The 26,950-nt window shown below is 37.6% G+C and overlaps 1 protein-coding gene across 1 annotated transcript in view; it reads right to left on the bottom strand.

The window, feature by feature from the left end:
- Positions 1 to 13,430: 13,430 nt before the first annotated feature.
- LOC140199469 (protein boule-like) overlaps positions 13,431 to 26,950 on the bottom strand; it is a 104,654-nt gene continuing 91,134 nt past the window's right edge. Inside the window, exon 11 of the mRNA XM_072261613.1 lies at positions 13,431 to 14,101. Within this exon, the coding sequence (XP_072117714.1) occupies positions 13,943 to 14,101 (159 nt within the window). The 3' untranslated portion in view covers positions 13,431 to 13,942. The remainder of the gene's footprint in view (positions 14,102 to 26,950) is intronic.

Here is a 26,950-nt window from a genome sequence, read left to right as displayed (position 1 = left end):
AACTAATTTGTCATGTAGAATTACAACAAATTGATCTTGCTGCATTAAAATCCAAAAAAAAAGTAAGTCTTGTCCGAGTTGCATGGGTATAACTACTTTATAACTAAACTGAAAACAGTGAACGGCAGTGAATGGAATTAAACTAAAAGTAGACTGGACTGTAAAACTGTAAGATTTCTAAGATGACTAAAATTACTTCAAGTATTCCCAAAGGTTACACTTCCTTTACTTTTCATAAATTCAAAATGATTAAAAGAAGGAAAATATGCTGAAGCAATTTCTTAAGCACCACAAAATCATCTCCTCCATGGAGTACTGCAATATTACAAATACATCTGGAATTCAAAACAATCACCACAGTCTATACAAGTAACTGCTGCAATATTAAAAATACACTGCCCTGCACAATAACTTTGTAGAAGTTAAATGAGGCTTGAACTTTACTTTTTTTGTTATCTCTTTCAAAATTAATTAAATACACACGTACACAAGAGTTACTTAACTTGTAGAGTGCTGTAACATAAAATCGCAGGTTTGTCTTACTTCATTATTAGAGCCCTAGTTTTATGATCTTGGGCTGGTAGCATGGAACGATAGCTGTTACCAATTTTGTTAAAGTTGCATTTAATTGGTTCCCTCGCATAATATTCAGAATCATGATAGCCAGCCAGCAGCATGACATGTGGAAATCCATTCAGGCGGTTGTTCTTAAAAGGCTGCTCCTTGCTTATAAAAGGTGTGGGGGGGGGGGGGTGCAGGAAGGCTATTTTTGTTTAGTAAAGGCTATAACAGAATTGCATACTTGCATCCAAAACGATCTGGAAGTAGGTATTTGAAAGAAACTCACACACCTTTGAGAATCTGGTGGACCTCTTTTACAAGGTGGAGCAAATGAAAATGCAAATTTACTTCATGAGAGAACTTAAAGCTAATTGGGAAGACGAATAAATAGTTTTCAGATGAAAATAATTTTTTGGGGGGGATTAGGAGGAATGCTATGTACCAATTTCTGACTTCTACACCGGACTAAGATTTCAAGGTGTGGCATCCTCACAAAAATATCATGCAAGATAATCAACTGTTCCCTTTGTTCTATGTGATTATTTATTGCAAAAAAGCATTTGGACTTTGTCACCAAATTCTACGAAAGTATGCTACAAAATAATACTGCCACCAAAAGTTGTGCCTAGTGTATTAGACAAATAGAACCTATATAGATCAGTGACAGTATGGTTGTGTAAATATTTTATCAATTTCTAGTAGCTGGATGTATTGTATACACTTCTAGAAAGGGGCAGTACATGGAAATAAGTGTTTTTTAAAGAAATATTAAGAATAAGAAGAGCAGGCCATTACTTCAAGAGTATAACAACTGATCATCCACTATGGTACCCTATTCTTGTCTATCCCTGTCCCAAATCTCTCTAGCATTAAGAAATACGTCTATTTATTTTTTGAGTATAGTTAATGACTCAGCCTTCTGTGTTAGAGAATGCCACCAGCTCATCATCTTTAGGTTTTCAGATTTTTTCCTGATCTCAGTTTCAAATAGCATACACCATATCCTGAAGGTGTAATGCCTGATTTGGGACACTCAGCCTTTGGGAATATCATCCCTGTTAAAATTTTATTGGTGTCTATGAATCACCTCCCTATCTCTAAATTCCAGTGATTATAGGCCTAAATGAGCCTAATGTCATGCATCAATTCTGCCATCTCAAAATTCAGTCTGGAACTTAGCAGGAACATCCTTCCTCAGATAAAAAAGATCAAAACTGCAGGTAAATCTCCAGGAAGTCTCACCAAGGCTCTGTACAGCTTAGAAAGATTCCTGTATTCAAATTCTCTTGCAATTCTAATACAAACATCATATTCAAGTAATCCTAACGTCTGAATTCTTGCTTCAGTTTCTGGTGACTAATGACACACTCATTGCACCTCTGCTTTCCCAAACTATTACCGTTCAGATAATAATCTTTTTAATTTTAACATCAAAATGGGTGATTCCATATTTAGCCACGCATTTTCCATTCATCCAACCTGTCAAGGTCAAAGTAGATCCTTTCTGCATCCTCCTCACACTCGCCATAACTTCATGTCAGCTGCATACTTGGAAATGTTACAGTTAGTACTTTAATGTACAGTGTATGTGTGAGCAGCTGGGTCCCAAGCACTGATTGCTGCAGCAGCCCAATATTCATTGCCATCAATACAGAAAAATACCTCTTTATTTCTGCACTTACCCGACTGCCAATTAATTCTTCAACCATGGCAGTATATAACTCCAAACCCATGTACTTTAGTTTTACATGTTCAAAAGCTTCCGGAAAGTCAACTGCAAAATACAACATCCACTAGTTTTCCCTTATCTGTTTTACTCAGCAAACTCCAATGGATAATTGCTATGAATCCTCTTCTTAAAGCCAGTCCCATCAATGTTCTCCATTTGTTCTAAAATTGCACCTTTTATGATATGTCCTAAAATATCCCTACTACAGACATTGGGCTGTCAATAACTCTGTTTTTAACTTCCTCCTATTTTAAAAGGTGAGGTTACACTCCAATGCATTGGAACTGCTCCAGGGTCCCTAGATTTCTGGAAGAAGGCCACCCATATATCCACTATTTTCAGCGCTACTTCCTTTGGGATGTATATTATCAGCATTTAAAAACATATCTCAGAACCCTAGTGTAGCGTTTTGAACCAGAAAGTTGACTGTTCTTTTCCTCTCACAGATCCTGCAACAAAAACCTAGCAGGTTGTTTGTTGCTCAGAGCATTGATTTGCTTGAGGATAGTTCGGTCACAGAATGTACTCTGAGTGAAAAATTGTGACTTAATGGATAAAAATTCCAGAACTCAGATGACCATTACCTTCTCAATGACCACACCCATTTGCAAGTAATACTTCCGTCAATTTTTCATCTTATTACTATAGGGAATTATTTTGAGTGACATATTAAAACATACAATTGTCATAGAGTCCTGGAGCTTTGGCTCACTATGTCTGTGCCGACTATCAAATGTACATTCACTTTAATGCCATTTTGTTTTTGCCATATTCCCATCAAGTCATCCTAGATTCCACTACTTGCTGCCAACTCGTATGTCTTTACGATATGGCAGGAATCCTCAGAAACCTCACAGGTTGCAGAAAAAATGTGTAAACTTTATGTGTAGTCAGTACAAGAGGTCAGGAGCAAATCCATGCTGCTGGTGCTGTGAAGCAGCGACTCCACCAGCTATGCCTTCTGACAATCCCTTGATTATCTCTATATGTTAATTATACTCTGCAGATATTACTGAAGGAAATAACCATTTTCTACTTTAGCTGTTTACACAGGGTTTTGCCTGTACTTTTCTACTCTCAAAGTACTTTTCTACACCTCTTTCACCTGAAGAAGTTTGGTATGGGTCCCCAAATCCTAAGGACTTTATACAGGGACACAACTGAGAGCATCCTGACTGGCTGCATCACTGCCTGGTTTGGGAACTGTACTTCCCTCAATAGCAGGACTCTGTAGAGAGTAGTGTGGACAGCCCTGCGCATCTGTAGATGTGAACTTCCCACTATTCAGGACATTTTTCAGAAACAGCTGCATAAAAAGGTTCCAAAGGATCATTATTCAAATCTATTTAAAGCTACAAATAAAATCATTTCTTTATTTAATTACAATAAAATGATTTTCACCAGCAATTTTACAGCGTGCATGAGCAGTCAAACTATTCACTACTTCATTGCATTTTCACTTTTCACTGAGATGGATGGGCTTGGTGTAGTGATATCAGCTTCTCAACATCAGGCTGAATGTCACTCAGGAGTCTCAGATCCCCACATTCAGTAATTTACAGTCTGTTTCATTACTTTGGAAGAAGTTGAGTGATTGCACTGAAACTGCATTGTTGGAAATAGAATGTTGGAAAAGCAATAAAGAACATTTTGACATTTTTCCACAATGCAGGATAGCATTTAAAGATTTCTTTCTGCAACAAAAAGTCTTAATATGATTTTTTTGAACCCTGACTTCAGCTCAAAGTCATTTTGTGGTGAGATCTGTTCTTTCTCCATCTTTCCTGTTAATTTCTCATTACAAATATTCAGGAATGGATTTATTATCCAATCTGGCATTTGGATCGAGTGAAGATCCTGAAATACTTCTGACATGTCTTTATGCAGCTCATTCAGGTGGGCACAGTATTCCTGAAGATCATCATCCAGTATTCTTTCTCTTCCAACTTAGAGAAGATCAGAAATCAGAAAAGGTTGCAATGGTCAATGTTCAAAGTAAATTTGTTTTCAAAGTCACCATATACAGCCATGAAATTCATTTTCTTGTGGGTACACGCCGTATATCCAAGAAACATAATAGAAACAATGAATGGCTGCATCCAACAGGACAACCAACCAACGTGCAACAGCCAACAACCTGCAAATTCAGAAGAAAATGTGGTAATAATAAATAGATAAGCAATGAATATCAAGAACATATGATAAAGAGTCTTTGAAAGTGAGTCCATATTTTGTGGGGACAGTTCAATGATGGGGCAAGTGAAGTTATCCATTCTGGGACAAGAGCCTGATGGTTGTAATAATTGTTCCTGAACCTGGTGATATGGGTCCTGAAGTTCCTGTACCTTCTTTCTAATAGCAGCAGTGAGAGGAGAGTATGGCCTGTGTGGTGGGAGTCCTTAATGATGGATGCTGCTTTCCTGCAAGTGTTCCATGTAGATATGTTCAAAGGTGGTGGGGTGGGGCTTTACTTATGATGGGCTGGGCTGTATCCACTACTTTTTGTACTATTTTCGATTCAAGGGCATTGGTGTTTCCATATTAGGTCATAATACAACCAGATAATATAGTCTCCACCACACATCTATAGAAGTTTGTCAAAAGTTTCAGAAGTTAGACTTAAACAGTTAAACTTAAATAGGGTTAACTTGGACAAAAATCTGGAGTTGACTGATTTAACTTTGTAAGATTCATATCATTTTCTTGAAATTGAAGATTGATTTAAATTTTGCAAATAATTCTAACAAATAAGCAATGTCATGCTTAATATTCTTGAGTTGATCACTGAATGAAGCATTTGAGACCAAAGAATTTTACGATTTTTCTTCTCTTTTTCAATTTTTTTTATTGATTTCTATATATAGAATAGAGTTCAAGAGAATACATATTATAAAAGACAAAATATAATAATACCAGATACAGTATATTGAATCACATTAACAAACTCCTTACTCTATATTCATATGGATTAGATTAATTCATATATTAGAATATAAACAATTTTATTCAAAAAAAGATCTACACCCACTACCAAAGTCGAAGCTGTTTGGGGAAAAAAAGAAAGAAGAAACTTGTCAGATAATAAAATATACTATTAACCAACTTCTGTACTTTAACGAGAAGTCAGATTATGAAAATAATTTAAAAATGGCCCCCACAAATTTTGAAAATCTTGGTTAGAGTCAGAAATTGAACGACGAATCTTCTCTAAATTTAGGCATGCCATAACATCCCGTAACCACTGAGCACGATTAGGCGGAACAGCATCCTTCCATTTAAACAATACCACGATTTCAAAAAGTGCATAGAAGTATCTCAGGCAGTTTCCTTTTGAGAGCCATCTGGTTTCTGTGTGCAACAGCAAGCATTCAAACTATTCATCATTTTCAATACAAAGCTCTCAAATAATCAAGAATTGAGAGCATTGGGCTTGATTTTATTTACTGCTGTGGTTACAGTATTTAGTGATTTGTGCAGCTGACAAAATGTTGTCTGCAAATTACACAGTAAATGGTAAATGTTAGGTGCAGCTTTTTTCAAGAAAGTTAATGACCCCACGCTGGTGTCCTGTCATTGTTGGTGCCTCATCTATTGCACCAGTAAGAATGTTGGTGAGTGGAATATCCTTCTCTTTGAAAAAATTGCTCAACAACTCAAAATATTGACTCCCCCCTTCGTATCTGTTTCTTGTACCCATGCATATAACTCGAACCATGCTTGCATATTTTAAGAGAACATAACCAAGAAGCAAAGATTCGTTGACAAAGTTGACTCATCACACTGCAAATTCTGTTGTCCTAAGTATGTTGCACAATCTGCCTTCTACATTCAGACATTTCATCTATTCGTCATTGAACAAAAGTTTTTACTGAGTGAAATTACTTTATTGCGCAAAACCATACTCAACCCCCCCCCCCCTTCCTGATGGCAGAATTCTTTTTCAAGTGTATGGGGCTTTCAAGCTCTAGCAATGAGCAACAAAATGTTGCATGAAGCACTATTTTGTTGTGAAGTGCTGGCAAACAAGAAGTCTTTTAAGTTGCTTCGAGTTTTCACTAAGTGACTTAAAATAAGCCAAGTTCTTGTTTGCTTTATCAGAGTGTATTCCCTTCAAATGTTCAAGGAGCCTTCACAGTTTAATTGCCCTATTTGAAAAATCCTTTTCACACAACAGACACACTGGTTGCTTGGTGCCGGTGTAACTCCATATTTCAGATTCTCTACACTACATTGTCCACACCTCTTTCTTGTTTGGTCTGCTTCTGCTATGGATTAGTGACCATAGTCAATCACCCATTGGTTAAGTCTAAACTCAAATTACGAAGGGGAAATTATGTCATCGTAGCTCAGAGAAAACCCGATTTTCTCTCTGCCATAAGGTACATAAAATGGAGCAGCGATATCTTGGTTGGGCCGTGGGCTAGAGAAATGTGGTCAAGACCATTCAAGAAATACTGAACTTTACCCTATTGAACACCATACCCTAATGCACAGGAATTGCTGCACTGGGTGATTTGAGTATGGGAATTACACTACCCCTGTAGCAGTTTTGAATGGCAATAATGCACAGACCAAGTGTGGAAATAATATTACTTCAGTCCAGATTTCTCATGATATGCCAAATACTGAAGTGTCATAGTGTTTTTCAACAATTATAAAGCAATTCAAGCAGAGAATAATAGTTTAGCAATACAAGAAGTGATCATTGCAATCAATTATGAGACACTGAGGATCAAATGCTTATAATTTATTTCTTATATGACGCCTGTAATCCAACTCCCCCCTTGCTATCGAGTACCCCCACCACCTCCTTTACCTTTATTGCTCCCTTAGGTACTCCCACTTCCCGAAGGCAATATTACGTACTTTGGGAACCACCACTCTATTTAAAACCTATTTTGTTTCCTGCAATTCCTCTTTCGAGTAATCCTTTGGTGTAGTTTTTGAATGTAAAAATTAACTAAGCTTCATTATTATTTGTAAATATAAATTCTGATATAATTCTTTGTGTACTTGAGAACACCTGAGTCTTGTTCTTTTCATATCTTAATTCAAGTTAACATACTCCAAACTATGTAAAATGATATAAGCATTATACATTAACTTTAATAATCTACCAATTTGTTCATCCTGATACTTTAGCATCTGGTTCATCAGGTTGTTAAGAGCAATTTTGGGTTTCACACATTTACATTCAGCAAATTACTTCAGCCACCAATTTTCAAATCTGAATATGAATTATGAATTTAAAATGCAGCTCTGAATAGGTTCCTAAAAGCCTTGATTCGCAGACTAGATAATGATTAAATTCATTTTGATGTCTGTGGTGTGGGTGTTAAGTTTATGTGTAGTTACAACGGAAGTATGGATATTTTGTAAATAAGGAATTATCCTTTGAAGTTTAGCACATAAAACATCGAGCCTCACTTTGGGCCAGCCAGACCTTTCCACTGAAGGTGTTTTCATATGATGCCTGCTGTATCTTGTTTTGTCGAATAGAGAAGTTGCTCCGTATCTATCAGTACTTTTCTCTAGTGACTTCATTTACACATCATGGTAATATTTGCTGCATTCCAGCTCACCAGGCCCCATCATCTCTTCCCTTCTGTCGTAACAAGGTTCTAGATCCCACACTCTAGTTCAACAGTATTTTGCTGCGCTCCTGAGTCGCCGCAGATTCCCATGCTCTGTTCTCATTCAGCAGAACTCTTACTCCTGCAATACCTTCCTAATCACCACTGATCCTGATGCCTCCTGTACTTATTAAACCTTCAACAATTTATATATTAATTTAGATCACTTTACCTTTCCCCATGGAGAATTTTTCAGTCTTTTAATTTTATTTCCATCCTGATGTTTTCATAATTAATTGCAAGCTATTCTTTGTAATCAATCAGCATATTTATCTAAATATAAATTCATTAAGTCATACAAACTATTAGAACTAAGGACAATTAATCTGTGGAACACTGCCACGGGCAGCTGTGGAGGCTGTCTTTATGTATATTTAAGGCAGAGGTTTATAGATTCTTGATTGGTCAGGACATGAAAGGATATGGGGAGAAGGCAGGTGATTGGGGCCGAGAGGAAATTGGATCAGCCATGATGAAATGGAGGAGCAGATTTGATGGGCCAAATGGCCCAATTCTGCTCCTATATTTTATGGTCTTATTTGTTTATAGTTAAATATAGAAACACATAACCATAATAGTGAACTGTTTATTTACAACAGGGCTTACAAAACCAACACAAATTTAAGACATTGCAGTTTCTTTGAGTTGCTGGTCATGGCTGACTTATAAGCTTTAGATTTTGTTATATTTTAACAAATATTACTGGTCAAATATGGTACATTTTCCCTATTTTGATTGTTATTGCCTTGCTTTAATACTTAATACAGAGCTACATTTTGGATATACCTTGGTACCAAACCAAACTCAAATCTGCATCACATTAAAAAAAAACATTTGTTTGTCCTCATTCAGAATCTAGTTATCAGAAATATGGCTATGTTCGTAAATTAGACCATGCTTTTCTGCTTCACAAAAAATCAGACTACGTTGTTGCATGTATCTGACTTAAATAATTCACAAGTCATTGCATATAATTTCTTATTTTTATGAGTATAGTAAAAGTTGCACACAGCTCAATAACCATTTATGTATGTGATAACCATTTTCCTTGCTTGAAATTAAATATTACAACTAAAAACTGCATGTAAAATTTTGACAACTTATTTCTACAAAATCCATGTAAGATGCTTAGACAATGTAATCGGGTAACAAACTGAGAAATGTTGGATGTGATGCACTGAACAGAGTTTAGTTTGTACACTATTAGTTACTTACAGTTGCAATATTTGTAGCAAATTATCATAAACAACAATGGCACATCTCCAGAAATTACATTGTTGTATTTTAATAACAGGAAAACCTTTTATTATGGGTCTTATTACTTGCTAGTTTGATTGGACAAACTTTGATATGGCATCTTGAGCAATAATGTACTACTAATAACTAATCAGCAGTAAATTTACTATACACTACCTGATAAAATGTGGTTACAAATTTCTTAATACAATCCTGTAACATCAAGTTGTTTCAGAGGGTGTGTTGGATATTACTGTAGAATTTAACTAATACCATTGCCTACTGGAAGTATGTTACTTTAAAACTTCGCTAAAGATCAATTTTTTAAGATTAAGTCAACAACATTTGTAAATTTGCACTTGTCCTTTGAATCAGAACATTTGTAGAACTGCATATTACCACTCTATAGACTTTTCTAACATACTGGACCTAGTTAATCGAACAGTTAGCACCACATCAGAGACCTTTTATTATTGACATATTTAGAACGGAGATAACAGAGGAAACTGGCTTAAAAACCAATGCATTTTAGTGTTAGAAGATTACCCAAGGGACTATAATAGGGTTTGGGAGTAAAAAATCATTTATTTAGACAAACTTTCTCATTCTCAAAGTGTTTCACTGCTAGCTAATTACTTCTATAAGTAGTTACTGTTTTAGGTGCAAAGAACATTGTATTGATTGTTTTTCTTCTAGAAATTGGTTGTGGTCAAATAAAAAGCACAGCAGCTTGAGAACTTATGAGATCTTTACAATTTTAACCTGTAAAGTGCAACAAATCAAATTCAATGGAAAAGGAGCCTAACAAAGGTTAAACCTTTTAAAATTCTATTCATTCAACTACAGCAGTTGCTAATTTCTTTTTGTTTGAACATTCTTTCAACTTAAACACCAAGTATTTTAAATGCTGATGTTTTAGTCTAGACTGAGTACAGGTAGTGAGGTTCTACAGACTGTACAAATATAAATGTAGGCTGTTCCATGCATGACATTTGAGGTTCAGTGAACATCTGCTGATCTTGGATCACATGGCCTTTGTAAAAAAGACACATTGTGTAGCTTTGGGGTTAGAAAACAAAGCATACTTGCAGAATTACAGTGAAGCTGTTGAATAACAAAATAATATTTCAAGAACTCTGCAAAGCATAGATTATTGTAAGGATGACACCAAAACTTACTTTATTTGCTAATAAAAGGATATAGATCATAAATTATTTGCAGCAAAGCATGTCATGTAATAATTTCTCAAGATAGTGTTTTTGCAACAATACACACAGATGATATTCTGACTGCTGCCAGTATCGGACAACAGTGAAACACTGGTATCTTAACTGTAAATATAAATGCAATAAAAATTCAGCCCAGATTAACAAACAAGTAGAGACACAAAATGGATCTTTGTTAATTTAACTGGCTAGATGATCAATTTTCATGCTACTAACAGTGTAAAAATGAAGTGTGTTCTGCTCTCAGACAACAACAGATTACTGCTGGAGCAAGAGAACTGAAAATTACCCCCAACAAAAAAATAACATCACAATCAAGATAAAGAGTTATAAATAGGTTCAAATTAGCATTAAATTTAGCTAGATAAGTTCACTCCAACATTCCTCCTCCTATTAAGTAATGTGTATGTTGCACTTTAGCAAGATTTCAATGCATGACTTTTTCATGAGGTAGCAAGGTCATTTGATTTGGCACATAAATTCTACCTGTACGCTTGTGGGTCCTGAAGCACAACAAAGCAGTAATATCATTTATCACAAAATAAAAGTGAAGGAAAATAAACAATGTGGACAGTATAATGTACATGGTTAATTTGCAACAAATACATGAAAAAGATTGGTTATGATGTTACATTTCACAAAGCCAGTGATAGCAGTCAAAATAAATAGTTTTCCAACTTCTATGTTCAATGAAATGTTGGGAAATAAAGTAACTTTTAAAAGTCCAAAGAAATCCTGGTATTGGCAAACTAATGGATAGAGTGTCTGAACTTGCATGCACTGATTCTTTTGTATAACAATATCCCTTACCAGGTTCTTGTTAAGAGGGAACATTTGATAGGCAGTGGACATCAGCTAACATTGTTAGCTAGTAAGCCTCAACAATTTACTAATAAAATAACTATAGTTAAATTGGTTGATTTCTATACTGTAACTTGATTATTTTTACTATAATTATCTTTCATTTTTCTCAAATGTAATAACATACCAATGTATTATTTTAATATTTTACTCATGGTAACACTGACATACAGAAAATAAATTTTAATGGATAAGAGATCACATACATACTAGCTCAAGTTCACAGAAGAATAAAGCTCCTATATTCTAAAAGCTTTTAGTATTGCCTCTGCCAGCCTAAATAACACTTTCAAATATGATAGAAGACAAATTTAGTTATTACGGATACTTGAAATAATTTAGCAGTGCTACTCAAAGAACACAACTCACTACAGTTCCTAAAGACTGTGGTTTTACAACTGAACCTAGATTAACATGGTCCTAATGAAAAATCAAGTGGTTGACCACAATAAAGGTGTTTTCTTAAGTTTCATTAGAAGATATTATAGAAGGTTTCACCATATTTATCTGATCCTGTAATATGCCTCTCTCATCTTGCTGAAATTTCATAGCATTTACATCGACAATTAAGACTGATACTAACTTTGTTAATGGATTTTAATTGACATTTTCAGTCAATCTTCGCAACAGCAAAGATTATAAACTGCACCTTCTAGTTTGTAAGATATCACCTCATATTGTTGGATATTAATAGCAAAAGGAATCTATAAATATATTAAATAACTAACATTAAGTATATATCCAAGATATAGTAGTTCTATTTGGCATCTATTAGTTTTTAAATGCATTTTCCTTGAGCTACCAGATGACAGATGCATCTCTTATTCAAGCAATTGTTCTTCACATTTTTCAATGAAATTATTTGCAGAGGCAGTTTGAATATTAAAGAACAGATAAATGTGCCTATATGAAATCCAAGAATTTGTCAATGTGATATTAATTCCTTAATGGAAATTATAGGAACCATGCATTGTCTTTTCACTACTCTTAAGTCAGTAGCTGACTTCTATATCCCTGCTAAGATCACATGACAAACTGATTAAAATTCCTTGCAAGAGCTTGTTTTCAATATTGTTCTTTGTTGCTGCTTAGTAGCCAGTGGGCTGAAATGCACTAAAAAGGGCTCTCCAATTGATACAAGATGGACTCCAATGAATATAGCTTATTAGTGTGAACTGACATGCTAAAATTTGCGATCATATGTTTAGGGAGGTGGGTTGGGGGACAGCTTTAACCAAAAATATGTGCAAGTTAAACAATCATTACAGGAATGTGATACATCTCAGATTTAGTGGGTTGTTATAACTGCTGTAAGATAACAATACAAAACCTAACTATTTGAAATAATGAATTTAACCTAAAAAATACCTAGTACGCCCAGGACATTGCCCTAAAGCAGCCCATAGCAAGTGTTTGTATCAATGAGAGGTTAGAGTGGGGATTGGTGGAAAGTTGAAAACTTCCAGTAACTTCAGTTGTTTATTTCTGTTCTAGTTTCCTTTCCAATGAATCTTTACCAGAAAAGAAATTTGGATGGTGTGTAAATCTGATGACCTACTCAACGCTGCCATATCCTTTCTTGCAGGAATAGTTATAAATCAACTCCATGGTCTCAGGGTATACTAATCATCACATTGAAAAGATCGGATACCACCAATTTTTAACAAAGTAAATGACAACAAGTGAGCAAATCTGTAAAATTATTTTGAATAGAACATGCATCCAAAGATGCTACTGCTTATTCTGAAATATTAAGGCACTGAAATGTTACAATGCCAGTTGATTATTTAGGATGCACCAATTTGTCTTATATATAGAAACTCTAAGAATTTCTTAACTATACTTAAGCTACAACAATCTAAGCTACAATAAACAGTAATATTTCAACATTACACTACATTATTTGGTTACCTACGTAAAAACTTGACATCTTGGGACATCTATCAAGGCAACACAACAAAAAAAATACTGTGTGCAAAAGTGGTCCAAAATTCAGGGCTTTTATTCAAGCCTTACACTATAAGTAACTCTTAAGTAGCTGTAAGAAAGGGTAAAAAGAATCTAATCTAAAATAACATACTTTAATTTAAACTTTCACATAAATAATATAAACCAAATTACTATAAATAAAGGATACATAACACAAATGATGTTTTAAAAAAAGATTGATGTAAGTAAGTGGAAAAGACATAAAACAAAGGAGATAGTGTAAAAACATGTAAACGTTAAAATTCTTAAAAATTAGAGGTGCCTCATTCAAGCTTCAAAACTGTGGCTTATTTCCTTCTATTTATTAAATAAAATTCTCCTTTTCATCTCCTGCTGTTTCTCAAAATCCGCATAACCACTACTGTGCACCAAACAGCCACATATTATGCCTGGTCTGGATTATTTGCAACTTCTAAGAATTCACATTGTTGCCATGATTCTTAAAAATATACTGGTTACTTACACTGCAACATCTCTTCAGTTTGAAGTATAAAATGTAGACATACTTAGACATATTAACTGTGGCATGTTTGATAACATTAACTTTCTACTGATTTACAATATAGTGTATTTTAAACTTACACTATTTAACCATTTACATTTTTATATCTTTAAGAATCACTTCTTATCTGCACTTTTGAGAATTAAGACAATAATCTTGCCTTCTTTCATACATATGAATTTTAACAATAGCATTACAAATTCTTCTACTTCACAGATTCAGTTGATGAAGGTGGAGTAAGTATAGAATCTTCTGCTCTATATTCCTTCCTCATATGGTAATGAGGACTGCGTGTATAACGAGGTTTAATCCCAAGTGGTGGAGGTTGGGAAAAATTTCTTCTTACAGGATGCAACCGAGGTTCCTGGAAGAAAAATATTTTAAATATGATTCACGATCATGCTTATATCTTTGGTGACATTAATTTACATGGCACCAATGTTGATCTAAAGAAACACCAAAATACAACTAAATGTTGTCAAAAACTGGACTCAGAAAATAGCGATTACTAAGACTATCAAAGATACCTTCAAATAATTTGAAAACCAGCTTTCCAAAATTCTGATATTTACTTCTAAAATCAAATCATTGCAAAATATAGAAATGGAATTCTGATAAAAGGTCAGTGATATAAAATATTGAAGGTTTCTATCTTATTAGATGCCTACTGATCTGAGTTGTTTCAGTTTTGAAGTCAAAACTGTAGATGCTGGAACAAAAAATACTAAACTGCTGGAGGAACTCAGCAGGATAAGCAGCAATTGTGGAGGCAAAGGTATAGATGACCTTTTGGTTTATGGTCATGCTGAGTTTCTCCAAGGACTTCGTTTCATTTCAAATAGATAAACTTACTTCTGCAGAACTTGATAGCTTCGCCATTTTTCTCATCCTCTGTACATGCCTGCAAGTGCATCTGACAATCAAATCTGCTTTATCAATTGCATTTATCGACATTGGATTGGATGAGGTTGGCTTTGTCACATGTACATCAACACACACCAAGAAATGCATTGCTTTGTATCAACAACCAACACAGTCTGAGATTTGCTGGAGGCAGACACAAGTGTCGCCACATTTCTGGCATCAACATACTATCGGCTCAGAAGCAGTGGTCAGCACAACAGTACCAGCAATCCAGGTTCAATTCCTACCACTGCCTGTAAGGAGTTTGTATGTTCTCCCCATGATTACGTGGGTTTCTTCTGGGTGCTCCAGTTTCCTCCTACAGTCCAAAGGCATACAGGTTGGTAGGTTAATTGGTCATTGTAAATTGCCCCTGTGATTAGGCTAGGACTGGTCTGGTACTGGATCTGTTGTTGTTCATCATCTGTATCAACTATCTGGATGATAATGTGGTTAACTGGATCAGCAAATTTGTGGATGACACCAAGATAGGGGGTGTAGTGGACAGCGAGGAAGGCTATTAATGCTTGTGGAGGGATCTAGATCAGCTGGATAAATGGGTTGAAAAATGACAGATGAAACTTAATGCAGACAAGTGTGAGGTGTTACACTTCAGTAGGACACACCAGGATAGGTCTTATACAGTGAACAGCAGGGCACTAAGGTGTGTGGTAGAACAAAGGGATCTGGGAATACAGGTCCATAATTAGGTGAAAATGGTGTCACAGATAATAGGGTTGTTAAGAAAACTTACAGCACATTGGCCTTCATAAATCAAAAGTATTGAGTATAGGAGATGAGATGTTATGGTGAAGTTGTTTTAAGACATAAATGGAGCATTGTGTGCAGTTTTGGTTGCCTACCTAAAGGAATGGTGTAAATAAGGTTGAAAGAGCACAGAGAAAATTTACAAGGATCTTGATGGGTCTGGAGGACCTGAGTTAGAAGGAAAGACTTGAATAGGTTAGGATTTTATTCCTTGGAACATAGAAGATTGAGAGAATGATATGGAAGGATGCAAAATCATGAGGGGCATGGATAGGGTAAATGTAAATAAGCTTTTTCCACTGAGATTGGGTGGAACTACAGCCAGAGTTCATGGGTTAAGGATGAAAGGTGAAAAGTTTAAAGGGAACATGAGGGGAAGTTCTTCACTCAAGATGATTGTGAGAGTGTGGAACAAGCTGTCAGCACAAGTGGTGTATGCAAACTCGATTTCAAAGTTTAAGCGAAGTTTGTGTAGGTACTTGGATAGTAGGTGTACGGAGGGCTATGGTCCTGGTACAGGCCAATGGAAATAGACAATTTAAATGGTTCAGCATGAACTTGATGAGACGAAGGACCTGTTTCGGTACTGTACGTCTCTATATCTCAGTGCGTAAATTGGGGTATCACTGGGTGGTGCAGCTCAAAGGATGGAAATGCCTATTCTGTGCTGTATCTCAATAAATAAACAAACCTGTATATTTTTGGATTGTGGGAGGAAACTGGAGCACCAAGAGGAAATCCACAATCACAGTGAGAACTTCCTTACAGACAGCAGTCGGGATTGAACCCCAATCTTATAGCTGGTGTTGGAAAAAGTATGTGAACCTTTGCTTTCATAACCGGCGTAACTCCCTTGTAAAGTGATAACTTCAACCAAACGTTTCTGGTAACTGTTGATCAGTCCTGCACATCGGCTGGGAGGAATTTTAGGCTACTCCTCCTTACAAAACTGCTTCAACTCCGGGAAGTTGGTGGCATCCTTGCTCAGGTCCGTCCACAACATTTCTACAGGATTAAGGCCAGGAATTCCAAAACATATATTTTCGTATTTTAAACCATTCTATTTTTGATTTACTCTTGTCTTTCGAATCATTGTCTTGTTTCATTATCAAATTTCTATTAAGTTTTGTTGATCTTTCAACAATTGCAAGCTGTCCAGGCCCTGAGGCAGCAAAGCAGCCCCAAAACATGCTCCTTTCACCGTGCTTCACAGTTGGGATGAGGTTTTGGTGTTGGTATGCAGTGCCCTTTCCCCTCCAAACATAGCTATATAAATTTCTGCCAAAAATCTCAATTTTGTCTCTCCTGTCCGCAGAACATTGTCCTAGAAGCACTGTAAAACATCCAGGTGGTGTTTTGCAAACTTGAGACGTGCAATAAAGTTTTTTTGGAGAGCAGTAGTTTCCTCTGTGATGCCCTTTCCTGAACACCATTCTTGTTCAGTGTTTTTCTTATAGTGGACACATGAACAGAGACTTTAGCAAGTTCTAGGGATTTCTGCAGGTCTGTTACCCTCCTTCAGCAGTGCACATTGTGCTGCTGGTGTGATCTTTGCAGGATGCCCACTCCTAGAGAGAGTAGCAGCAATACTGAGTTTCCTCCATTTGTAGACATTTTCTCTTAGTTTTCATCAGTCCATAGTCAGGTCTTTAGAAATACTTTTGTAGCCCTTTTCTGCTTCATGCATCTCTACAATTCTTCTAAGGTCCCCTGAAAGTTGCTTTGATCTAGGCATGGTGTACATAAATGGATCTTGCTTGAGAAGAGCAGGCTCTGATTTTGTATGTCTATTTATAGGGCAGGGCTCCTCTACAATCTATACCTCCAACCTCTTCTCATTGATTGGAACACCTGACTCCAAATAGCTTTTGTAGAAGGCATTACCTCAGAGGTCCACATACTTTTTCCAACGAATACATGTAATATTGGATCATTTTTCTCAATAAATAAATGAACAAGTATAATTTTTTTTGTGTTATTTATTTAATTGAGTTTTCTATTTAGTTTTAGAACTTGTGTGAAGATCTGATCACATTTTAGGTCATATTTATACAGAAATAGAGAAAATTCTACAGGTTTTACGCATCACTGTGTGCTACCATGATGCCCTCATTTACATTGGAAATATATATCAGAATAACTTATTTTATGCATCCATTTAAAGAAGCGTTGTTCCTTTCATAGTTGCCTCAACTATGATTCCATGTTGCAGAGAAGAAGATCCCTGAAGTGGAAAAAAAGGATACTGCAAAATGAAAATCATGTAACCGTCTTTGTCAACTGCTGCTGGAAGATTATCAGTTAAAGAAGCACTTAGGTTTTGCCTAAAATTTATTGGTCTTCCAACACAAGATACTGCTTACTAGCACATTTCAAATTGCAAGGGTATGTGTGCTGGGATCGAGGGTGTGTGTGAGAGTGTGTGAAAGAGTGTGAGAGTGAGAGAGTGAAATAGATAGATAGATTGGGGGGGGGGGTTGATAGGGAGGAGGACCATAATCTAAGATCATGCTGCCACTGGTTACTGACGCCCATGTAACAGTCTCTCCAACACTTTATGGGCCATGAAAACTAAAGAAGTTTCAAAATCCTGGGTGTCAACATCTATCCTTGACCCAACATATTGGTATGTTTCAATAAGAGTTTGTGGAGTCATCACCAAAGACTCTAGCAAATTTCTACAGATAAACCATAGAGAGCTTCCTGTTTACATCACCATCTAGTATGGAGGGCTCACTGCCCAGGGTAAAAAAAAAGCTGCAAACCCCACCACCTGCATCATAAACACTAGCCTCTCCAGCACTGACAACAACTTTAAAAGGTGATGCCTCAAAAAGGGAGCATCCATCATTAAGAATCCCCATCACCCCAGCCATGTGATCTTCTTATTACTATCAAAGCCGAGCTACACACACTCGACATTTTAGGAACAACTTCTTCTCCTCTGCAACAAGATTTTCTGAATGAACAATGAACCAATCTATGAACACTACCTATTTTTATTCTTTTTGCACTACTTACTTAATTTAAAAAAATATTTCTTATTGTAATTTATCACTTATTTCATGTATTGCACTGTTGTCACAAAACAAACCACATACGTCAGTGACATTAAACCCTGATAGTAACATCATCAAGTGGGGCAAAACAGGATCATGCAATGCATAATTACCGTACCAACAATTATACCATTTTTTATCATGTATACTTTGTCAATGACAGCTTCTATTATTGACAATAATTACTTTCTAGCATCCATCCCACAAAGTACCTTTCAGTATAATAGCAAACAAGTCATTCAATAATCATTTGCTTGTTGCATGATTCCATCTTTACAAAAACACAGAAGCCTGACAGGAATATTAATGATCCATGCCAGTTTCACAGTATCAATTTACAACTCTATAGAAGGTACTGGTGAAGTGAAATATGGACACTAGTAACTGAAGGCAGAATTCGTTTCTTATGAATATAGAGCATTACAGTACAGTATAGGCCCTTTAGACCACAATGTTGTGCCAACCCTTTAACCTACTCTACGATCAATCTAACCCTTTCCTCCTATATAACCCTCCACCTTTGTATCATCCATGTGCCTATCTAAGTTTCTTAAACGTCCCTAATGTATCTGCCTTTAGCACCATCCACCAGGCATTCCACACTGCATAAAAAAATAACTTAACTCTTGACATCCTCCTCCAATCACCTTAAAAATTGTGTCGATTGTATTAGCCTTTGCTGCCCTGGGAAAAAGTCTCTGGCTATTTACTTCTGTGTAGCTTGTCACCTTGTCATCTCTATCAAGTCACCAACATCCACCTTTGTCACAAAGAGAAAAGCCCTAGCACACTCAACCTATCTCCATAAGGTATGCTCTCTAGTCCAGGTTACCTCCTGGAAATCTCCTCTGTATGCTCTCTACAGTTTCCACATCCTTCGTATAATGAGGCGACCGACCAGAACTAAACACAATGCTTTTCACTGACTACAGTTCTGCAATCAACACTATTATCTCCGTAAATCTGATCAATATGCTCCAAGACCTAGTCCTCGATACGTCCTTGTGCAGCTGGATCCTCGACTTCCTCATCTGTAAACCCCAATGATCTTGGATTGGTAACAACATCTCCTACACAATCTTCATCAGCACAGGTGCACCACAAGGCTGTGTGCCCAGTCCCCTGCTCTACTCGCTTTATACTTATTACTGTGCATCTAAGTACAGCTCCAATGACATATTCAACTCAATGTTAGCGAAACCAAAGAGCTGATTATTGACCACAGGAGGAAACTGGAGGTCTTGAGCCAGTTCTCATTGGGAGTTGGGAGGTGAAGAGGGTCAGAAACTTTAAATTCCTTGCCATTATCATTTCAGAGGATCTGTCCTGCGACCAGCATGCAAGTGCCATTACAAAGAAGGTGCAGCACCGCCTCTTCTTTCTTACAAGTTTGTACAGATTCGGCATGTATCCTGAATGGTTGCATTATGGCCTGCTACGGAAATAGCAATGTGCATGAATGGAAAAGCCTACAAAGAGTAGTGGATACTGCCCAGTCTATCACAGGAAAAGCCCTCCCCAACATTGAGCACATTTACATTGTCACAGGAAAGCAACAGCCATAATCAAGGACCACTACCATTCAGGCCATGCTCTCTTCTTGCTGCTGCCATTAAGAAGGAGGTACAGGAGTCTTTGGTCCCACACCACCAGGTTTGCGAATATTTATGACCCCTCAACTATCAGATTCTTAACCAGCATAGACAACTTCACTCATCTCAACACTGAACTGATTCCACAACCTATGGACTCATTTTCAAGGACTCTACAACTCATGTTCTCAATATATTTATTACTTATTTATTGTTATTGTTAGTTTTTTTTTGTATTTGCACAATTTGTCTCCTTTGTTTGTGAATAGATTTTCATTGATTACATTGTTTCTTTGTACCTACTGTGAATGTCGGCAAGAAAATGAATCTCAGGATAACATACGGTGACATATTTGTTTGATATTAACTTTTCTTTGAACTTTAAACAACATTCAGAGTATGCTCTAACCAAAGCTTTATAGAGCTGCAACGTCACCCCTTGACTCTTGAACTCCACCCCCCTCCCCAACTAACGGAAGGCCAACACACTGCAGGCTTTATTAATAAAACAATCAACTTGTGTGGCAACTTTGAGGGATTTATGCACACGGACCCCAAGATTCCCCCCGTTCCTCCACAATGCCAAGAATCCTACCATAAACCCTACATCCTGCCTTAAAGGCATTTCACATTTTTCTGGGTTGAACTCCATCTGCACTTCTTAGCCCAGTTCCACATTCTCCAAATCCTGTCAATGCCCCATTACAACCTACAACATCCCTCCACACTATCCACACCACCACCAACTTTCGTGCCATCTACAAATTTACTAACTCATCCTCCCATGTCTTCATCCATACCATGTCGAAAAATCACAGACAAACAGAGGTCCATGGAACATCACTGGTTACTGACCTCCAGGCAGAATATTCTACATCTACTAACACCCTCTGCCTTCTGTGGGGAAGCCAATTCTGAATTCACACAGCCAAGTTTCCTTGGATCCCTTATCTCCTAACTTTCTGAATCAGCCTACCATGGGGTACCTTATCAAAGCCTTACTAAAATCCCTATACATCATATCCACCCTCATCAATGTGCTTTGTCACATGCTCAAAGAATTTAATAAGGCTCTAATCAGACTCTGCTTCTCCAAATTCAGAAGATAACGGTTAATTGGGCCTTCAGTTAATTGTGGCAGCCGTTGACTGGGAACAACTCTTAAAGAGAAAATAAAACTAATGAGAAAATAGCCAGGATTCCCTTTGTTTATTTGGGTCACTATGCCGCTTAATTAGCACAAAAGACTGTTGCCTAACACCTTCTAACTAGTGTCAGTCATGCACAACTTGTGTGGCTGTTAAGACACATCAGGCCTTGTGGAGACGTGGAGGCAGATGCTGCTAAGACTCAGACAAAGAATCAAAAGTTCAAGCATGGTGTGACTGCTGTCCTGAGCTGCATATATTTCAATGCAAGAAGTATTGTAGGAAAGGTGGATAATACTGATGAATATGAGGTAGCTGGTAATATGTAGTGAGGAGAGGCAGTTAATAGCAGGGGTCCCCAACCTTTTTTGCACTGCAGACCCGTTTAATAATGACAATATTCTTGCCAACCCGGGGGGGGGGTGGGGGGGTAGGGTTGCCAATGGACAAGAATAGCAGTCAAATATGTTGTCTTTACCCAGAGAAAGACTACAATGAACATGAAGCCTTGCGCGGGCACCAGTGCATGTGTGCCCTGCGCATGCGTGTACGTGCCGTTTTTTTCCCTGCAAATCGTTTTTGGCGATTCTGTTCGGGGCGGGGGTGGGGGTGTAATGCACTCAATTTCGTTTCTACAAGGGTTTATCTAACGAATTTAATATTAAACACACAGCGCATATTTTCCTCGCATGAATATAGTGATAAGTCAATTATCAGGGGAGGACAGGGGAGCTTGAAGTAAGTGTTGAACGAACTTCCAGTAGAAGTGGCAGGAACAGGTTCGATATTATCATTTAAAGAAAAACTGGATAGGTATACGAAGAGGAAAGGAATGGAGGGTCATGGGCTGAGTGCAGGTCCGTGGGACTAGGTGAGAGTAGCGTTCGGCACCGACTAGAAGGGCCGAGATGGCCTGTTTCCGTGCTGTAATTGTAATATGGTTATACAAGTTGCTTATAAGTCAATAGCATCGTAACATTTTAAGTAACATTTGGATATTAAACAAACAGCACATATTTTCCCTGTATGAACATATAAAATCATTGCAACACACCAACATCGCTGAACCAGTGGGAGCCCTGGGCTTGTTTTCCTGCAACAACACGGTCCTATCAAGGGGTGACAGAAGACAGCGATACTCGAAGGGGGTTCCTTATGTCCAGTTTGTTCCGCAATTTAGTTTTCGTTGCATTCATTGCAGAGATATATTGGAAATTGAAGCAATGTTTTCAGTGCTTTCGTGGCTATCTCAAGATATTTAGCCTTGACTTTGATCCAGAGTGCCGGCAGAGACGTTATGTCAAACATCCTTTTCAGCCTGCCGTCATGTGCAAGCTCAAGGAGTTGATCTCCTTCCCGCGCTGACATGGATGACGCGCTGGTAATGACCTCGCGTGCGTACTGGCTCAACAGGGTGTGACAGGGAATGAGGAAAGGTGCAGCTGACTCATAACCTCAAATCATATCCTTTCCCCGCGGCCCAGTAGCACACGCTTTGCGGCCCAGTGGTTGGGGACCGCTGGTTAATAGGGCAAAATTGCAGTCAACAGGCTGAGTTGCAATGTAAAGGACTAAATTGAAAAGGGTGAATACAGAACTGAAGGTGTTATATTTCAATGCATGCAGTATACAGAATAAAGTGGATGAACCTGTAGACAGTTACAGATTGGCACGTATGATGTTGTGGGCATCACTGAATCATGGCTGAAAGTTGATTATAGTTGGGAACTTAACATCCAAGGATACACACTGTAACGAAAGGACAGGCAGGTAGGCAAAGGGGATGGCACGGCTCTGCTGGTTAAAAAAAATGGTATCAAATCATTAGAAAGAGTAGGGTCAGAAGGTGTTGAATCGATGTGGGTAGAGCTAAGGGACTGTAAGGGTAAAAAGACCCTGATGGGAGTTATATACAAACCCCCCAAAACAGTAGTAAGGAAGTGGTTTACAAGTTACAATGGGAGATAGAAAATGTATGCCAAAAGGGCATGGGGGATTTCAATATGCAGATAGATTGGGAAAATCAGGTTGGTACTGAATTTAATAGATGAAATTTATAGAATGCCTACAAGATGGCTTTTTAAGAACAGGTTGTGGTTGAACCCACTAAGGGGTCAGCTATTCTGGATTGGGTGTTGTGCAAAGAACTGGAAATGATCAGAGAGCTTAAGGTAAAAGAACTCTCAAGGGCAAGTGATTATAATATAATCGAATTTACCCTGCAATTTGAGGAGGAGAAGCAAAAGTTGGACCAGTTTTATAATGGAGTAAAGGGAATTACAGAGGCACAAGAGGGGAGCTGGCCAAAACTGATTGGAAAACAACACTGGCAGAAATGAAGGCAGAGCAACAATGCCTGGAATTTCTGGAAGCAATTCGGAAGACACAGGATACATACATCCCAAAGAAGAAGAAGTATTTTAAGGGCAAAATGACATAACCATGGCTAACAAGAGAAATGAAAACTAACACAAAAGTCAAAGAGAGGGTATATAATAGAACAAAAATTAGTGGGAAGTCAGAGGATTGGGAAGCTTTTAAAAACCAACAGAAGACAACTACAGAAGTCATTAAGGAGCTACAGATGGAATACAAAAGTAAGCTAGCCAATAATATTAAAGAGGATACCAAAAGTTTCTTCAGATACATAAAGTGTAAAGGAGAGGTGAGAGTGGATATCAGACCATTGGAAAACAATGCTGGAGAGGTAGTAATAAAAGACAACAAAATGGTACACAAACTGAATAAGTATTTTGCATCAGTCTTCACTATGGAGGACACTTAGCAGTATGGTGGAAGCTCAAAAGCTTAAGGGGCAGAGATGTGTGAAGTTACCATAACTAGAGAGGTTTTTGGGAAACTGAAAGATCTGCTGTAGATAGGTAAGTCACCTGGACTAGATGGTGTACATCCCAGGGTTCTGAAAGTGACGGCTGAAGAGACTGTGGAGGCATTAGTAATGACCTTTCAAGAATCACTACATTCTGGAAAAGTTCTGGTTGACTGGAAAACTACAAATATCACTCCAAGAAGGGAGCGAGGCAGAAGGAAGGAATTATAGGCCAGTTAGTCTCACTTCAGTGGTTGGGAAGATGCTGGAGTTGACTACTAAGGATGTGGTTTTGGAGTACTTGGAGGCACATGATAAAATAGCCTGTAGTCAGTATGGTCTTTTTCAAGGGAAAATCTTGCCTGACAATCTGTTGGAACTCTGAAGAAATAACAAGCAGCATAGACAAAGGAGAATTGGCCAATGTTGTGTACTTGGATTTTCAGAAGGCCTTTGACAAGGTGCCACATATGAGCCTGCTTAACAAGTTACAAACCCATGGTATTACAGGAAATGATCTAGGATGAATAAAGCAGTGACTGGTTGATAGGAAGCAAAGAGTGGGAATAAAGGCAGCATTTTCTGGTTGGCTGCTGATGACTAGTGGTCTTCCACAGGGCTCAGAGCTGGGACTGTTTCTTTTTACGTTACATGTCACTGATTTGGATGATGGAATTGATAGGTTTGTTGCTAAGTTTGCAAATGATATGAAGACAGGTGGAGTGGCAGGTAGTTTTGAATAAGTAGAGAGGCTACAGAAGGACTTGGGCAGAGTAGGAGATTGGGAAAACAGTGGCAGATTGAATACAGAGTCAGAAAGTGTATGGCCATACACTTTGGTAGGAGAAATGAACAGTTTGACTGTTTTCTAAATGGATAGAAAATTCAACAGTTGAGTCAGTGATGTGGTGTTAGCATTCATTTCAAGAGGATTAGAATATAAAAGCAGGGATGTAATGTTGAGGCTTTATAGAGCAGTGGGGAGGCCTCATTTCGAGTAATGTGAGAGTTTGAGTCCCTTATCTAAGAAGAGATTTGCTGCCATTGGAGCAGGTTCAAAAAATGACTTTAGGATTGAAAGGTTTGTCATATGAAGAGCATTTGATGGGTCTGGACCTGTACTTATTGGAATTCACAAGAATGAGGGGTGACCTCAATAAAACCTATTGAGTATTGAAAGGCCTCGATAGGGTGAATGTGGAAAGGATGTATCCTATGATGGGAAGAGTCCAAGACCAGAGGACAGCCTCAGAACAGAGGGGCGTCCTTTTAGAATGGAGTTGAGGAATTTCTTTCGCCAGAGAATGGTGTATCTGTGGAATTCATTGCCACAGGCAGCTGTGGAGGCTAGTCTTTAGGTGTATATAAGGTAGAAGATAAGATTCTTGATTGGTCAGGGCATGAAGCAAAATGGGGAGAAGGCAGGAGATTGGGGCTGAGAGGGAAAATGGATCATCCACGATGGGCCAAATGGCCTAATTCTTCAAACTATCCCATCTGGCACCAACAATCATTCCACGGTCCACGTCACTTAAATCACGTTGCCTCCTCATTCTGAAGTATGGTCTGAACAACAAGTGAACCTCTTGACTATGACTGCATGCATTTATGCACAAAATTGCTGCCACATTATTGGCTGATTAAATATTTGTATTAATGAGTAGGTGTACGGGTGTACCTAATAAAATAGCCATTGAGTGTATATTCACTACTTTTTATTTATATTTGGAAAAACATCAATACTGTGGCATGCTTGGGACTGTGATGGTGTCAGTTTAGCAAATTTCTAGACTACTGAATGCTATGCTTTTCAATAATCCCAGCACATTATTAATTAACTTTTTAGTATAACAGAGTTTCCAGTTAATGGGATAAGTTGTAAAATACCTTAGTGGAACTGGGATCAATTGAAAGAATGTGGGAACTAGACCCCATGCAATCAGGGAGCATGCTGAGGGCCTCATAGAAGAGCAATGTAAGAACTGGCACCCTGGGGAGTGGGAAGAGAGTGTGGCAAACAAGATTCCAAACCATCAAAATTTCTGAATGGTTGTTTAGCACTTTGTGTAGCTTTACTCTCTGGAGATTCCTCTGCTGTATAAATAAAAAACTATCATATTCAAAAACACAGCTCCACACATGGACCTGCATTAATTTCATCTTGATAAAAGCAGTCATTTCTGCTTTCCTGCAACAGTACAGTTGCTGGTCTGTATGTGCAATATGTTAATGTGGGATGGAAATGTGAATTTTGACACGCATTTCAGTTATTATTCTGTAGATGTCTCCTCATAAACATAATACAGTGACTTCATTTAGTTGAACACCAGATCAAATATATAAAAAGCAGCTTGAAAATTTGAAACCTGTATTTCAAAAAACAGTGGATCTGCCATCAACACAAATTCAGAAACCCCATAGTATTAAAAGGCTAATAAACCTAAATCTTAACACAAAGAAAATTATTCAAATGTCACATTATGTAAAGGTAATCTGAAAACATGTAAGATTCAGACACTATCTTCTCAGGCTCCAAGTACATCCAACAAGAGGTAGATGGCGATATTAGGAAATGTTCCAAGGGGCTTGACTCTCCTTGAGCATACTGAGAGCTGTATGTAAGTGCAGCAGACAATTAGGAAGGCAAATGGCACACTGACCTTTATTACTTGAGGCATTCAGTACAAGAGTAAAGGAGTCTTACTGCAATTATATAGGGCCTTGGTGAGATCACACAAGTACTGTGTACAGTTTTGGTCTAACTTAAAAAACTTTGCTTTACAGAAAATATAACAGAAAAGACTGGTTCCTCGGATGGCAGACAGTCATATAGGAAAGGTTTTGATTAGGCCTCCTTCTTCTACAGTTTAGAAGAATGAAAGGTATCTTACTGAAAGAAATCACCTGTGCACA

The sequence above is a fragment of the Mobula birostris genome, chromosome 6, assembly GCF_030028105.1.
Source record: "Mobula birostris isolate sMobBir1 chromosome 6, sMobBir1.hap1, whole genome shotgun sequence".
Lineage (NCBI taxonomy): Eukaryota > Metazoa > Chordata > Chondrichthyes > Myliobatiformes > Myliobatidae > Mobula > Mobula birostris.
Note: the sequence above shows the minus strand (reverse complement) of the source record. Positions and strands in the feature narration are given on the sequence as shown.